This window comes from Lissotriton helveticus, chromosome 7 (assembly GCF_964261635.1).
Source record: "Lissotriton helveticus chromosome 7, aLisHel1.1, whole genome shotgun sequence".
Lineage (NCBI taxonomy): Eukaryota > Metazoa > Chordata > Amphibia > Caudata > Salamandridae > Lissotriton > Lissotriton helveticus.
Window position 1 is genome coordinate 110292846 of NC_136068.1, and position 16187 is coordinate 110309032.

A 16187-nucleotide genomic window follows, 5' to 3' on the forward strand; every position below is an offset into this window, starting at 1 on the left:
GGCTGGATTCCCCTGATTGCGCTTGTAACATTATGTTGAACATATCTACCAAAAGCACATCTTTAAATACTTGATAAAATTCAACCGGGATTTGGTCCGGCCCAGCTGCTTTTCCTGCTGGTAGACTACTGAGAGCTGCTATAAATTCCTCCAACCGCAAAGGTCTCTCCAGGGTCTCCCGGTCTTCTTCAGACATATTGGGAGGAGGTATATTCCCAAGAAAAGTTTCTATATCTACCAACCTCCCTGAAGTCTCGGGGGTGTATAAATCTGTGTAGAAACTCCTGAACACTTCCCTTATTGAATTGGGATCTGAAATCAAATTACCGTGTGGATTCCTAATTTCTTTAATTTCGGCTGCAGCTGTTCGCTGCCTAATTCTAATGGCCAAGACCTGCCCTACTCTCTCACTGAACTCATATGTTCTTTCCTTTTTCGTTAGGTAATTATCTGCTGCTTTCCTGGCCAGACCTTCCATAGCTTCAGCTTTCAAAGCTATCATTCTAAAGAGATATTCTTCGATAGGTAAATTTCGTGAAATTGCAAAAGTCAAGCCTTCTTCCTCTCTTAATAATCTCTGTTGGACTTCCTCTCTCTTATCCCTTACCATTTTTTGTCTAGCTAGCACGAAATTCATTGTCTCTCCCCTTGTCCCTGCCTTGAAAGTGTCCCATACGACCCCCGGAGCTGCTGTCCCTCTATTAATATGCCAAAAGTATTGTATCCATGTTGTCAGATGTTCCCTATATGCGGGATCCTTTAACAGGGCCCTCTCAAAAGACCACTGCGAGTACGTTCTTTGGGTCTGACCGATTTTAAGTGTTAAAATTAGCGGGCTGTGATCGGATATAATCCGAGGATGTTTCTCTATCTGAGACCCAGAGAACAAGGAATTAGAAATTAAAAAATAATCTAGCCTGACCATGATTTTATGAGGGGCAGAGAAAAAAGTACTCCCGTCAAGATATGGATGTAACTTTACCCAAGGATCCACCAAAGCATTATGGGACACCATGGAAGCTAGTGCCCTGTACACCTTCTTCTTCCTTCCCTGATATATCCCACCTGTCTGTGCGAATGTGCTCTTTAAATCATGCATATTAAAATCCCCACAACAAACAATAGGCTCAGGCCAGTGAGCTAACTCCGAGTCGAGGAATTGGAAGACATCTGGATCATCATCTGTTGAACCATAGATTGTAGCAAGTGTTAATTTCTAACCCTTAAGATTTACTTCCAAGATCACCCACCTGCCCCATTGGTCTTCCTTTTTCCTCCCTACTACCACATCCCTGCCTTTACCCAAAACTGCTACCCCTCTAGTTCTGGTCCCCTGTTTAGTACTTGCTAAAACAGTGAACCCTAATTGCTCCAGAAGATATACATTGCTCCCTTCTATGTCAGTCTCTTGTAGACATATCAGGTCTAGGTGCAAGGTTTTAAGATATGCCGCCACTCTCATCCTCTTATTTACCTCATTGAGACCACATACATTAATTGAGGCGATCCGGCACGCCATAGATATAAAATTGGAGACCTTGTAGCATAGAACCAAATATATAAGTGAACTTTGAAGTCGTCAAACCATTTTATACGTATACTATGTGTTCTAAACCATTTTATAATGTGCTGAAATAGACAAAAAAAGACTAATCATTTGTGCTGCGTTACCCCCCTCTCCCCCCTGCAACCTCCTTCCCCCCCCCTCTGCTGCCCCCTCCCCCCCCACTACTGGCAAATAGGTCAAGAATGACCTATGTGTGGCTGCTTTAAGGGTCGTGATCATCGCACCCCCACCCCCACCTACCCTTCTACTGTATTACTAAATATCCCAAACCCTGATGTTCCCCCTTCTAGTGCACTGGAGACTCACACCGAACCATAGCGATGTTAACCTCCCTTCTGTCTCTTGAGCTCTTCTAAGTATTGTTGGGCTTTGACTTCTGAGAGGAACATTCTAACTCCCCCTTTAGTGACCACCTTTAGTCTAGCAGGAAATAATAGATACGCTTCTGAGCCCACCGCCTGAAATGGAGAAATCATCTGCCTAAGTCTCCACCTTCTCTCCACCGTGACATGGCAGAAGTCTGGTCTGGCGAAGAAGGTAATACCCTCAAATGATCGCTTAGAATCCGGTGTAGCCTTCTGGATAATTTCTTCTCTCAGTAGAAAGTTCCCCACATTCACAAGGATAGCCCTGGGAAAAGACCCCTGGCCACCCGCACCTGCTCCTTGTCCTTTCTTCTGCGTAAAGGGAAACCTATGTGCCCGTTGTATCTCCTTCTCCCACTGCCACTCAGATTCTGGAAAAGCCCCCTTCAGTAAATTCACCACAAAACGCATGATATCTTGCACTTCCTGCCCTTCTGCCACACCCAGAAGTCTAATGTTATTCCGCCTCTGGCGATTTTCACAATCTTCCATTTTCCACTGAAGATCTTGAGAGAGTTTTTCCTGTGCTGTCATGGATGTTTGCCAATTGGTAACCTCATCCTCCAGCTTGCCTGTCCGCTCCTCTACTTCTGTTACTCTGTCCGCCATTTCGTCGTACACTTTATTGACTTTCCTCATAGTATTCTGAATTTTTTTCGAGGCCTGTCTTGCTCTGCGGCTTTCTGATCTGGCTTCTGCCTGCATTTGCCTGAGTATAGTAAAGATAAGTTCAAAAGGGGCCTGTTGTGCTGCGGGCTCCGGAGATGCTTCTAGAGTGTTGTCATCTTCTTGGTATGTCTGTGAGGTAGCCGCATAGTCCCATACCAGCCTTCTCTCCATGCCTCCCGGTGACTCATCAATCTGCCTTCTCTTTTTTGTTGATTTTTTCCTCTGTGCAGTACCTTTGCCTGATATGTCTGATATGTCTGATATGCTGGACCCTGCGTCTGAATGCTCAGCCGAGCTTGCTTCTGTTACACTCTCAGAATCAGAGTCCTCGGTAAGAGAATAAAAGCATTCCCCCTCAATTGAAGGGCCTTCAGCCCTTGCCAGCCCTTCAGGCACCGAGTCTACCCCCAGATCCTTCTGGTTTGTCAGACTTGTCAAGCTCGCACGACTGCCCCATGTGCTTTTTGAGAGCGGGGTTTTAAGCTCTGCTTAGAGCAACATTATAGCTCCCAACATGTCTGCTTTCCCAATCTCACCCGCCGGCGCCGCATCGCTTACCGTGCCCTCCACTTGCTCCAGTACTCCTCTATCACTGCAACCTGTAGATTCTGCTGTGAAGAGTTGAGCTGCATTAGGAATTTCGGCAGAAGCAGCGGCAGAAGCGGCGGTGTTGCTGACTGCAGTGGGCCGTTGCCCAGCAACCGGATATTTGGCGTCCTTGGCGCTCCTGGCATTTCCAGCGTTTCCAGCGTCCTCGAGGACGCTCCTCTGAGTCACCATTCCTGGAGTAAAGTTGGCGTTTACAGCTGGAAAGCCCGAGGGTTTTGCCGAAAATGCCTCCGTTAAGGTGGGTTGCCGGAGAGAGTTCTCTTTGTTTTTCGATCTTTCACTGACTTTCCCCATTTTGCCCGTACTTAAGGCTCGGCTGTCAATAAGGTTCTCTTGCGGTGTCCCAGCGATTCCAGCTATTTTCCCCCGTGGATCTGCTTTCTTTCTTAATTGAGGGGCCATTGTTTTGCGTATAGCACCCAGGGATCTTGCTGTCGGCCCAGCCACGTTCGTGCTGTTTCCAGGTGGTGCTACTACCAGCGCTGTGTCCTTCGCCGGTGCCTTCACACTCTCCTGCCCCTTCTCCAGCTTTCCGTTGCGTATGGGCATTTTAATCGGGTGTTGCTGCTGCTGCTTTTTCCTGAGCCCGTAGGCGTTCATCCGGATTCTGAATCTCCCCTTTAACCTGCTGCAGTCTCGAAGAAACCTTTCTACACAGTTAGCAATGCAGCTTAGGATAGTAGTATCTGCAAGTTCGTTATGTAGCCATTTCTGCAAGGCCATCAGGGAGAACGGTCTGGAACATAATCCTCGGTTACCACATCCTTGGGTCTAGGTGGGAGCTAGGGTATATGCGACTGCTCACCACAACCCACCAGCGGCCATCTTGCCTCTTCCCCGGAGTATGCAGTTCCTCAATTTCACAATTGTAGGGTGTCTGTGTACACTAGTTTAGAGCATCCAACTATGAACGTAATAATGAGTTAAATTGTGCAGATAATAACAAAAACCCAATATTCTGTATATACAATTAATTGTCAAATTATTTTTGCTGTATAACAAATGATGAAATGCCTGTACACATGTTTTAAGTCTGATCTACAGACAGCTGTCTGTTGTTGATGAAAACCTGTTGTGGACACTACCAATACTTACAGTGAGCTTTTGGTCAACCAATTGTTTATCAATAGTTAGATTTTTTAGTCAATCTCTTTTTTGTTTGCTCTTATTCTCTGCTTTTAATCTCTGGCTTTCCTTCCTCGTTTTGTGTTTGTCCATCCCCTAGAACATATATATTGTAGTGTTGTTTTGATTGGACAACTTGTATCCTTCAACTATTTACACTCCAGGAACTACTGTCTTCCTTTTTTCCAGCCCTCCATGGGAGTGCATGTGTTTTCATGCTCTCTCCCTGGTGTGCTGCGTCCACACTCAAATTCCCCCTATAGTCTGTGTTTCTACCCTCTGCCCCCCAGTTCTCTGTTACTCTGACCCACTCATATTTTAAAAATTATTTTTATGTGCAAATAAATCAAAAAGAAAAAAAAAACAGGTGACATTAAGTAAGAGAACAATGACTGACAGTACAGTGGCAGTTTGCAATATGTATCTACAAAAACTTTCACACTTTCCCTCCCCCCACCCCATCTCCAGTGAGTCTCAAGTTGACACATAAGTCTAGCCCCTCTCGATCCCAAACATTTTGAGTGGTATACAAAACAGGAGCACATGGTTGTCCCTGATAATCATTCCATTCCCCTACACCTTGGTCCATTTGTGTGGACGACCCCCTCGCTTTTTGAAATTTTTTACATACCCACCGCTTCGATTGTACTACCCCTGGCGCCCCCAACAATGCTTATGCTGTTCTTTTTCTCTCCCTTTTTTGGGGTGCCAGACAGCTGCAATTTTCTGTCAGAATGCCCCTTTCTAAAAAACAAAAATGAAAATGTGCTTTGGTGCTTTTTATATATATAGTTTTAATTTGACTGCTTCTAGATAAACCTCCACCATCTTGGAACGGTAAACAAAACAAAAAATGGCGGCTGTGTCATAGCATATATGCTTGCATTGATGTTGATGCATGAGAGCAGCATTATCATACGTAGGCTGCTAATGTCATGACACATATGTAAACATGCTTAATAATGCATATGCATTTTGTACATCAGTGCACTCATTTCTTCTTTTTTTTTCAATTCTGCTCTGCGAAGGTGAAACCCATTGACTTTACCAATGCTTGTTTATGTCAGTTTAGTACTTCTTCGCTGGCGGAATCTGTTACCATCATCCGTCTTCTGTACACACTATAATTTCTCCATCACAGTCTTAGTTCTGTGTTTGTCATGCTTTGAGATTTTTTAGTTTTTCGCTATTTGAAAGTTTTTAGACAGCGCGCGTGGTGTGACAGGCCCATCCCGAGCCCACTGCCGACTTGCCAGAGCGAGGCTATGTAGGGAATCAGAGGTGATGCCAGGCCAACAGCTCTGGCACTACTCCCAACCAAGCTAAGAAATCGAGCCAAGATGTTTAATGCCCATGGGCTACCAGTCGGAAGGCACGCGCTAGGCTGAGGTTAGCCCAGACATGATGGGCCCCAGGAATTAACAACTTGGAACGCTGCACAAAGGATCAATCAACAAATGTTTTATTTTATTTTGAGCCAAACCTCCTCGTTCCCACATTGTACTCAGAGCTACTGCCACAAACCCTTAGGGACAGGGCCAGGGAGGTGTTGGAACTGACACACAACAACATGTTCTCCACTAATTCCCACCTCTTTTAATAATGGTTGATTCCATCTTCAACACAATTACTGCACCTCATAATACCGTGTCTTCGTTCAGAGCACTGCATAAGTTGTGTGGGTGTGGACGCGCCAGCTCTTTGTAGTAAAGCACCCCAAATGTCAATGTCACATAACACGCAAAAGCATTACACGCATGAGCCCAGACGTATTGGTATTATTATTGTCCTCGTTTTCCAAAACTATATCAAGGCTCACATACACTGTCCTCAAATTTCCAAGGACTGAATTTATATTTGAAGCTATACACACATCTCACCTCTAGGGCCTGACTGGAAACCAAAATCAGCCCTAGAAAAAATCTGCAAACTAGCCCCAAGCTGTCCACCAAATCCATGCGCCTGCCCTACGTTTTGTTGTCTCCCTCGTGTTGCAAACTCTCTCTTTTGCCCCAGCCAAACTACCCCAGGCCCCCATGCTCCATGTTGCTTTCTCACTTGTGTGCTTCACCACCACCCACTGTGTTGCCCTGCATTGTGTGCTGCTTTTCCCCTCCTCGCCCACTCCATCACTTCTCCTGACGTCCTCCTCTGTTGCTCCCAAACGCCACGCTCACAGCATTTTGTATAAATATATATGTTATTACTATTAATAATTTTAAAATTAGTATTAGTATTTTTTTAAGGACCAGACAGCAAATTGATGCTAGTCTGTCAGCCTTAGAAAAAAGCATTTTTATCTACTTCTATTTCAAAAAATGTATTTACTGATCTCTTTTGGATCGATAAATAAAAAATTGGGCTTGCTTAATTCTGTAGGCATGCATATGCTTGATGCTGCATGTGTGCGTGTACAAAATGATACCGCTTTTGTGGCTGCATCATTTCACCTTTTTTTTACTTGACCATGCACCGCCACATCTTGACGATGCTCTACATCAACACCAAAAGGCATAGGCAAGCCAATAGGGCCCATAGATGAGACCTATTGGCTTTGCCAATGCTTGTTGGAGATAGGAGCTTATTTTTCATCATTAGGCTTTGACCTAAGAGAGAGAAAGCAGAAAAGGAAGAAAGAAGGAGGAAGAGAATGACAAAGAAACTGTGACTACTGGTGAACGCAGGGATAACAAATTATCTGCCAGAGAGAAAAAAAAAGACAGAAAGTGTGGGGTGGTGAAAGCAAAAAAGCATAAGGTGGATCTGTGACTAGGCAGAGTTCGTATTCTGCAACTCTAGCATTCGATAATGTTCCTAACAAAAGATGTGGAGCCCTACCCTTCTTCTTCTTAATGTGTTTAAAATGTAAGCATTAATTCGGACATACAGAAATGATCACTTCCTAAATAAACTGATGACCTTCAAAAGGCCTCTAGAGCTGGGTCAGTCAGTCCCATGTCAGCCGTAAACAAGGGAGTAGCTAGGAAATCAACCTCCACTTTGAACAAAGCTCTTTTGAAACCAAGGACGTGAAGAAATTGAGCCCAGTCCTGCCTAAAAGAACTCCCTTGGTCTTTTCCATCCAGGCATGTATTCATTCATCCTTTCACCCTTCCATCCATCCGCAGACATCCACTATTTCACCTTTACATTCCATCATCCATTCATTCTTAATCCATCATTCAATCTTCCATCCATCTATTCATCCACTCTTCCATCCATTGACTCTACCATCCATCCACCCACTCTGCCATCATCCACGCTGCATCCAATCACTATTCCATCCGGCCAGCCAATCATTTGTCCATCCATTCATTCCTTTACGCCGCAATCGTTTCATCTGCTCATCCACCTATCTGTTTCTTTTCTCATCCATCCTTTCACCTGTCCCATACACCTATCGATCCATCCATCCCTTTGCCATCCTTTCACCTGTCCACCCATTTATCCATTCCCTCATTCTTCCACCCACTCATTCTTTCACCCAGTCATCCAGCTACCCACCCACTGGTTCATCCACCCACTTATCCATCCGCCCTCCCTTCTACCCTTCTTTCCATTCAATATTCTTCATCTTTTGTCCTACCTAGCTCCTGCTTGCTCTTCTTGAGGCTGTATTCCTTCCTTGGTTTAATTATGAACTTATGTCTACTGATTTGCAGAGAACTGCACACCACAGTAGCTGCTAAAGCACGGGGTACAGAACGACCCGGCCAAAAACTTACCTAGCACGTAGTTAACTCTTCTCCAGCCCTATTCGACTCTCAGATGCAAGTCGGAATGACACCCTCAGACCTAGCAGCCTTTCAGAGCAGCCTTTACCCCGTGCCTATGGGCGTTCACGACTCTTTCTCAACCCTAGCAGCTTTTCAGTGGCCGTTCTCTATCACAGATTCTCGAAAACCAGACCACATCGGTTTTCATGTGTACATTCATCTTCAAGCACCCTCTTGAATCCTTGAGTTGACACCTTTTTATTTTCTTCGAAATCAACATTATTTTGCAAGATTTAGGGGGCAAGGGGCAGATTTGGCATGCACTTCGCTGTAAGTGGTCACATGTCGTGCGTGACCCCGCCTCCAGTCAGCCATTACTTTTACCCAATAAATGTTGCATTCTGGGACTTGTAGTTTTGCTGTTAACATTGTAAGTATTGACTCAAAATTCATGGAGTTCGAGGTGCTGTTGGGTGAAAAAAAGGAAGATAGCCAGAAGGAGCCACACATTACATGGGGAATTACCAATCATTTCTAGATGGCTCGCATGCTTATAGTGAGAAATAAGAATAACGAACACGCACAACAGAACTTTGGAATGACATCACTGCACGTGGCGGCCGAGCGAGTTATGAAGTTCTCCCCATGGTCACCATTACAAATACAGATGCACACATCAGTAATGGTCGGTGGTGGGAGTAGCTGCCGGGCGGTGACGTCCGATGCATTGCACGCAACGAAATTTGTTTTATTTATTTATATGTTTACTTACCTGTAATTCTCCGTAATCCATAGATTACTACCCCCCACCCTCCCCCTCCCCACGTCACCGCCCGGCAGCTACTCCTGCCACCGACCGCTACTGGCACACATGTGTTCACAAGGTCGGACTGGGAGAGAAAATAGGCCAAAATAAGAGTGGCGCCTAATATTGAATTAGATAGGTAAAAAAAGTGGACCATGTTTTCAGTTGGGTCAGTTTTGAATTTCTAAAGGCTCACTGTAAAGTGTTTAATTCAGGGTTCTTTAATGTTGGTCGTGGAGGGCCGGATCCATGCCAGATTTTTTGCATATCCACATTTAGATAAATGTAGTTATCTTAAAAATCTGACATGGATCCAGCCCTCCAGAACCGACATTGGAGAACCCTGGTTTAATACAATGTGGATGAAACTTAGGCAGAATAACGTTGTTGAATGTTATTTGTTAGCCTCATTGGCTGCTTTTACCTCTTTCTCACCCTTCTTCTTGTCTTCCTTTTTGCACTCAGGCAACCAGTTCCAGTGTGACACTTCCACCAAAACAGACGTGGTCCTCCTGGTGGACGGCTCATGGAGCATTGGACGTAGCAACTTCAAGCTGGTGCGCGAGTTCCTGTGGGGTATCCTGGCACCCCTCCCCATTGCTCAGGACAAGATCAGGATAGGTACAGACCCCTGAGTGGGTGAAGCACGCTGACATTGACATGTGATGGTTGCTTGCAAGGGGATTGTTCATGGCGAGAAATAGGTGGTTTCTGACGTCTCTTCCTATTGGTCAGGTTGTTGGAGGATACACGTGGCTGAGATCTCTGTGTATTGACGTGAGAGGTGAGGTCATGTACAAAAGAAATGGTTCCTGTGGGGTCACCTGGGTACATTCCCCCACAATAAAAAGCAGAATTACAAGGGGAAAAAGAGATGTCTCCTAGCCAATAGAGTTGCTGACTTTGGAACAGAGAAATTAGGTTTGATTCCAGGCTTTGGCTCAACATCATTTTCACATAATCTCTCTGTGCCTTAAGCACATGTGTAACATATTCTGTCTCTCTTGTCAATCGATCTAATGCCCTTGGGACACGTTTTCCTTATATAGAATTGTGGAGGATGACGCTGAGAAGGTAGCGGTGTCTTTGCGACATTGACAGGTGGAGAATGTGAAGGATGAAATTGCTTCTTTGGGAGTTTGCAAATCTCAATATAATCACAGCTCCCCATTGCTTAGCATTGATTAAGAATAAACACACTTGAGTAGATGAACCCGCCTGGGCTCTAAATTTGAGTTTTTTTTTAAATAATTTGAATCAGTGTAGGTATGTTAATGGGTGCGTGTTACGTAGGATGTATTGCTTGCTAGCGGCATGCTTAAAGTGCTGCGGAGGAGTTTACCACACAACCGTAGAAAGTGCCCCAGGTTCAGGCTAATAGGAGAGAATGCTAAAAGGCTTCTTCCCACCAGAAAATAAAGGATTGGATGTTCACAGCAGGCTTCCTTCCACTCTCAAGGACTGGATGCTGTTTGCACCCAATGTAGGGTGTGACAAAATGGTATACAGGGATGAAAGACATGGGGACTTAATTAGTCTATGTCTGGTTGAATCTCCTTCTGCCAGGCTAGGATTTTAGAGTTTTTCATCGTTGTGACTGACAATTTTTCACTTTAGTGACTGTCTCTGCCACTATCGGAAGCACCAGGTTGGGGCCTGAAACTTCTAGCGCTTGGGTACTCACAAACATTTTCCCAAGGGCCAAAAATACAGTTTGGGTCATGCCTGAGGGCCGCGTGAGTGCGCTAACACCCCTATCTCAGTCACCATTTTTTTTTTAATGGTGCATTAGCACTGTATCAAAAAAAGCACATTGGTGCTATATCAAAAAGTGCATTATTTGGGAAACTTTTATTTACTAGTCTATCCGGGATTAGTTAATAAAAAGAAAATACTTTGCCCTTTTTAGCTACCTGACTGGCACCTTTTCACTTCATCATACTATTAATCACAATTCCCATATATTTTTATGCATTATTAGGGATGCGCTGAGCTGCCTTGAAGAAAGTACAAGTTAGACTGGCTGCAGAAACAAAGCTCATTAGCACACAAACAGAGCCTAACAACATTGTTGGTTTGTTTATAGGCTTTGGGGCAGATTTACAAGCCCCTTAAGACACTTTTGTGCTGCAGTTGCGTCACTTTTGTGATGCAACAGCAGCGTAAAAAATGCTGCAAATTTACAACGTGACGCATCTAGGGAGATGCATCACGTTGTACAGCCCTCCATGACATTATACCTGCGTCAGGTATAATGTATGCAGGGTGGGCGTTCCCACGCAGGAAAGCCTCGTAAAAGTGATGCAGTGAAATCTACAAGATTTCACTCCGTGCCTTTTAGGACTCTACTGCGTCAAAACTTTATGCCTGCTTGAAGCAGGAGTAAGGATTGTCGCAGTGTATTGGGAATAGGCCGCAACACGCATTGCTGGAGTTGCGCCATACTTGCGACACTAAATCAGCAATGCGTGAATTTTCAGCCAACAGATGCCTCAGAATTTCTGACGCATCTGTCAATCCTTGCGCCATAGTGCACCATATTGTAAATACGGCGCATCTATGGCGGTGCAAGGGTTTTTATCTAAGGCGCAGGGAAACTGACGCATCTATACAGATGCATCAGTTTCTTGTAAATCTGCCCCTTAGTTTCTACAGTCATTTTAGCTTGGTTTATGAGCAAGCCAGCCCTTCTCATAAAACAAGCTACACTGACTACAGAAAACAAGCCCAGAATCACAAAACGTTGTTGCTTGGTTAACACAAGAAACAAAAAAAGACACTCAAGCAGCTTTCTCTGCTGCACTCTCGGCTTACCAAGGGAGTCCCAGAGAGAAGATCTGCGGGCATCAAGAGAAGATGTGCTGGGTCGCCTGTGGACCGCGGGCAGTACTTTGAGAACCACTGTTCTAGTACATATTCCAGAAATAGAATGTTGCTTGGCGGGACCTCTGACATCATCAAGGGCTCTGGTGTTGTAACAAAATTTGGGGTACTTTGTCAGGCTCACATCCCTTGTCTCTCTAACATGCTGAAGGTGTTTCCTAGAATGTTATGTAGACAAAGCATACCACCCTTTCCAAGGAGGTCTTTAGGGGTGCTAATTCTACAAATTATGGTTTTGGTCAGCCACTCTTGATGGGTCTGTAACACCTCCACCATCTTTGATGGATTTAAGCACGAAGCAAGAAAAGCACAAATAAGGAGGATTCTCTCCTAGCACAATGTACCCCATCAAGAGATGATGAACCTTCCTTATCGCTCTTTTCCAAAATGGGCCATTATGCAGACATGGTGCAATGCACAGAGCTATGACATTGACGGCAGATAATGTGATCAACAGATGTCCCTGGAATTGGAATTCAGAGATGTAAGAAGTGCGCTGGTTTAGAGTTGAAGGCTCACACAATGGCCACGCAAAAAACAGGATTGGAAGTTGACATGGAAGAAGTACATTATACTTGAAGTAGGTTTGGGCAAATTTTAAGTACGCTGGCAAAATCTGCATAATTTACACATGTCTCCCTATTTGAAATTCATGAAATTACTCAAAATTTTGCATTATAAAATGTTGTGCCCATGGGAGGCTCGTTTGCGTAAAAAAATGTTTTGCCAAAGATGTTATCTAGTCGAACCAGTCTCCTGCCACTATCTCAAGAGAATTCTTTATATAGAGTGCATGCTTGCAAACCACAGTTTGCTCCAGAAGTGTAATTATGTAAATGTTTTATGGATTCTCACAAATGTTATGAAAAATAATTATTTTGTAATGCACACCTTTATCTAGAATCACACGCTTACAGACTTCTTAAAAGGAAGCAATATGAGTGGTTTGTTGTGATTGGGGCTCCTAAGGGCATCAGTGGGATCTGCTCAGGATTATAGTGCTTGACGTTTAGAAGATATCCACATGATGCTAGCAGGATGCCTTGCAGGGTTCCTGATTGCATACTGAGAGCCTTCTCAGCCTAATGGTATAAGAGTGAAGTGGTTAGCTCCTTGAGGACTAGAATAGGATGGTGATTCTGACAGCATTGTATACATTGTATAGGACTTCTTCGGTGGTAGCTCTCAGATGCATTGGCAATCCTTTGTTCCAGTACCCAGTAGACCAGTGTGAATTGCTCTGCATGAACTAGACCTTTCTACCACAATGAAGGGATAATTCCATGTTTTTCTCTTTCTGTTGCCAACAGCCTTGTCCCAGTACAGCGGGGATCCACAGACAGTGTGGGACCTGAACACGCACTCCACGAAGGATGAGGTTATGGAGGCTGTGAAAAATCTTCGCTACAAGGGTGGGAACACCTTCACAGGTATGTAAATCTATACCCCCCATTCAGCCTGGTCACGGAGCCATGCATTAGATCTATACTAGCCTATCAGATCAGCCGCAGCTACATCTTCAGGAAATCTACAGAAATTTTGGTAATTTCAGAGGTAGGTGCACTCAACTTATATAAACCAGACATCATTTTTTACAAGAAAGCTCATTACTTCCTGTATGTCCCAAGGGCCCTTTTACAGGTAGAGAGGTCCAATCTCCCCCCACCTATCTGGATGTTTGCCCTGTTAAACATTTCTCTGGTAGGTAAGAACAACCAAAATAGGGATCAACCCTGTCTAAAGAATCCTAAGTCTTCCCAAAATCCTCTAACACATTCATCCTGCTTTGCTCCTATCTAACTATGGTTTATTAGGCATCCAAGATTTCTAATGCCAGCAATTTGAAGTGAATAGTTCTCTCTACTATACCCCCCAAAACACTTAGAGGTTCTTGTCACTTGTCTCCGAAACTCCAAATTACTGTTATTTTTGAGATGTGCGGGTTACAAGAGTCACTCAGTTAAGCTCCACGTGGACACCCCCCCAAGAAAAATCAGGTATTTTATTGTTTTGTTGCTCATTGCATTTATATGGTGCCTACTTCACCTGTGTGAGATACTGAAATGCTCACAGAATGAATAGCATGATTAAGTGTGTGGGGTTTGACGTGTGTTGTCTTTGTAATGAACCTATGTGTGAAGTATTTTTGTGTTGTGCATGAGTGACCATAGAAGTGTTCCTAAGTTGTCATCGAATGCCACACTTAGCATCGTGACGAGCGAGAGATGCTCAGTTTATGATTTTTGGTGTGCTGGCATCTATATAATATGGGTTCAAAGCAGGGGTGTAACTCAGGCCCACACAGCCCGTTCATTGCTGGGGGTGGGGTGACCCTTTAGGAGGAACCCAAACGTTCAGGGGTCCGGGCTCTTCATCACATTCTTCAGGGGGCCCTATCATTTTGAGTTACTCTACTGGTTCTAATTCATTTAATGACTGTAGCAGGACCTCAACCAATATGACATGTTATTTCTCTGTGAAGAAGCTGTGGCTTAAAATGGCTTTGAAAGACGGAGATCTGTCAGGGAGGACAGAGTTATTGATTTGATAGGCTCTCAGCTATGCAGCAGAACATAAAAACGTAACATGTATTTGTAAAGTGCACGTCCAGCCCTGAAGGGGCACTTTGGCGCTGAATAACAGATGTTCATTGTTACGCAACTCAATGGTACTCATATTATCGACCTCAGATGGATGAAAGGCTGAGTGGACCTGCCGGGATTTGAACCTGTGACAATGAGGTCGAACACAGGCCCCTGCAGTGGCTGCATTAGTCCACTGAGCCACCAGACGCAGCTATCAACTGGTGGTCCGAAAATGGTCAGACCTCCTGGAGTGGAGTGTGTTAAATTGGCCAGAAGAGTATGTCAGATCGCTACAGACATTACTTGTTTGTCCAATAGATATATTGGGGTTGTTTCCTATATCCCATTCTTAAAGGCAATAATCTGACTGCATAGCTGTTATAGTTACTCAAAAGTAGGAGGAAGGACAGGTATTTCTGGCAAAGGTAGATATCCTGTACATGTCTTAGTGTTGCAGGCAGTGTAGGCTAGTGGTACTTTGTTCCAGGATGCTGTCTGAATTGCATGTGCTCCTGCATATCCCAAATTTAAATTGGCAAGAAGTTCCAGGGCCTCATTTATGAGGCCTTTCGTCACTTTTACGCCACCGGTGCATCACTTTTTGTGACGCACCAGTGGCATAAAAAATGTGCCTTGTTGCACCATATTTACAAAGTGACGCATTTGGGTAGATGCGTCACTTTGTAAACCCCTGCGCCACATTATACCTGCGCTAGCTATAATGTATGCAGGGGTGCGTTCTGACGCAAGAAAGGGTCATAGAAGTGGCGCAATGAAATCTATAAGATTTCAGTGCGCCAGTTCTAGGACGCCAATGCGTCAATTTCTTACGCCTGCCTCACAGCAGGCGTAAGACTGACGCAGGCCCTTTCACATGGGGCTTGCCCATGTGAAAGGATACATTGCTGGAGTTGCGTCACTTTTGTGACACACTTCAGCAATGCGTCACTTTTGCGCCTACAGATACGTTAGAAATACTGACGTATCTGTAACTCCTTGCGCCATGATGCGTCATACTGTAAATATGACGTATCATTGGTGTCGCAAGGAGGGTGCAATGAAAAGTGATGCATCGCTGTTTTCACGCAGCATCACTTTTCATAAATGAGGCCCCCAGAGTTTTGCTGCTTGGACTGAGAATGTGGAACCTCCTATGGATTTCTTTTCTTTCAGGGATACGAGCATCCACCATGCTGATCTTAAATGTAGCATCATTTATTGTGAGAATTCTTCAAACTTAAACTGTAAATATAATGACGCTTCTGTATGGGCATATTCGTAGAGGAAGCAGAGAGCCTTGAATAGTGATCACCTAGCTGTAGGTAGAACATGAAGGGTTTGTAAGTCTGGCAAAGTGTTCCTTCTCCTTCCTTTTAGTGTACGCACAGAAGTCCTGTCACATCATTCTCGACTCATTGTAGTGCTTATAAAAAAGTATGGGATCCCTATGATTAAGTTTTGGGAACAGTTCTACCTTGAAGATAACGAGGGTAGGAATCACTTGTAGCTTTTGCAGGAATCCAATGTATGGTAAGTTAAGGCACAGTGCTCACACTCTTCTTGTCAACCTTAATTTAAGATCATCCAATCCAGATATGATTTCTAATTTTGTGCCTTTGCCTGGTTAACATTTGCTGGGTTGGATGCATCAAGATTTTTATTGAAGAGTGGTCTGATGTGGGGGTCTTCACCTCGGATGGGAAGGATCCATGTTGTAAGGATTTATAACAAGCATTTGACTACTTCCTCAGCATCGATTTCCAAAACGATTTTAGGGGGTCTGGACTAGTGGTGATCCTGATGGCCTGGTTGTATTTGAATTCTTCTTCAGAGAGTGTATTGATTGTGTTAAAAGATGGTTGA

At 44.3% G+C, this 16187-nt stretch overlaps 1 protein-coding gene across 1 annotated transcript in view; it reads left to right on the top strand.

The window, feature by feature from the left end:
- The window catches only part of COL20A1 (collagen type XX alpha 1 chain), a 511940-nt gene that overhangs the window by 174634 nt on the left and 321119 nt on the right, over positions 1-16187 (top strand). Inside the window, exons 7-8 of the mRNA XM_078651638.1 lie at positions 9322-9477; positions 13050-13169. Of these exons, the coding sequence (XP_078507764.1) occupies positions 9322-9477; positions 13050-13169 (276 nt within the window). The remainder of the gene's footprint in view (positions 1-9321; positions 9478-13049; positions 13170-16187) is intronic.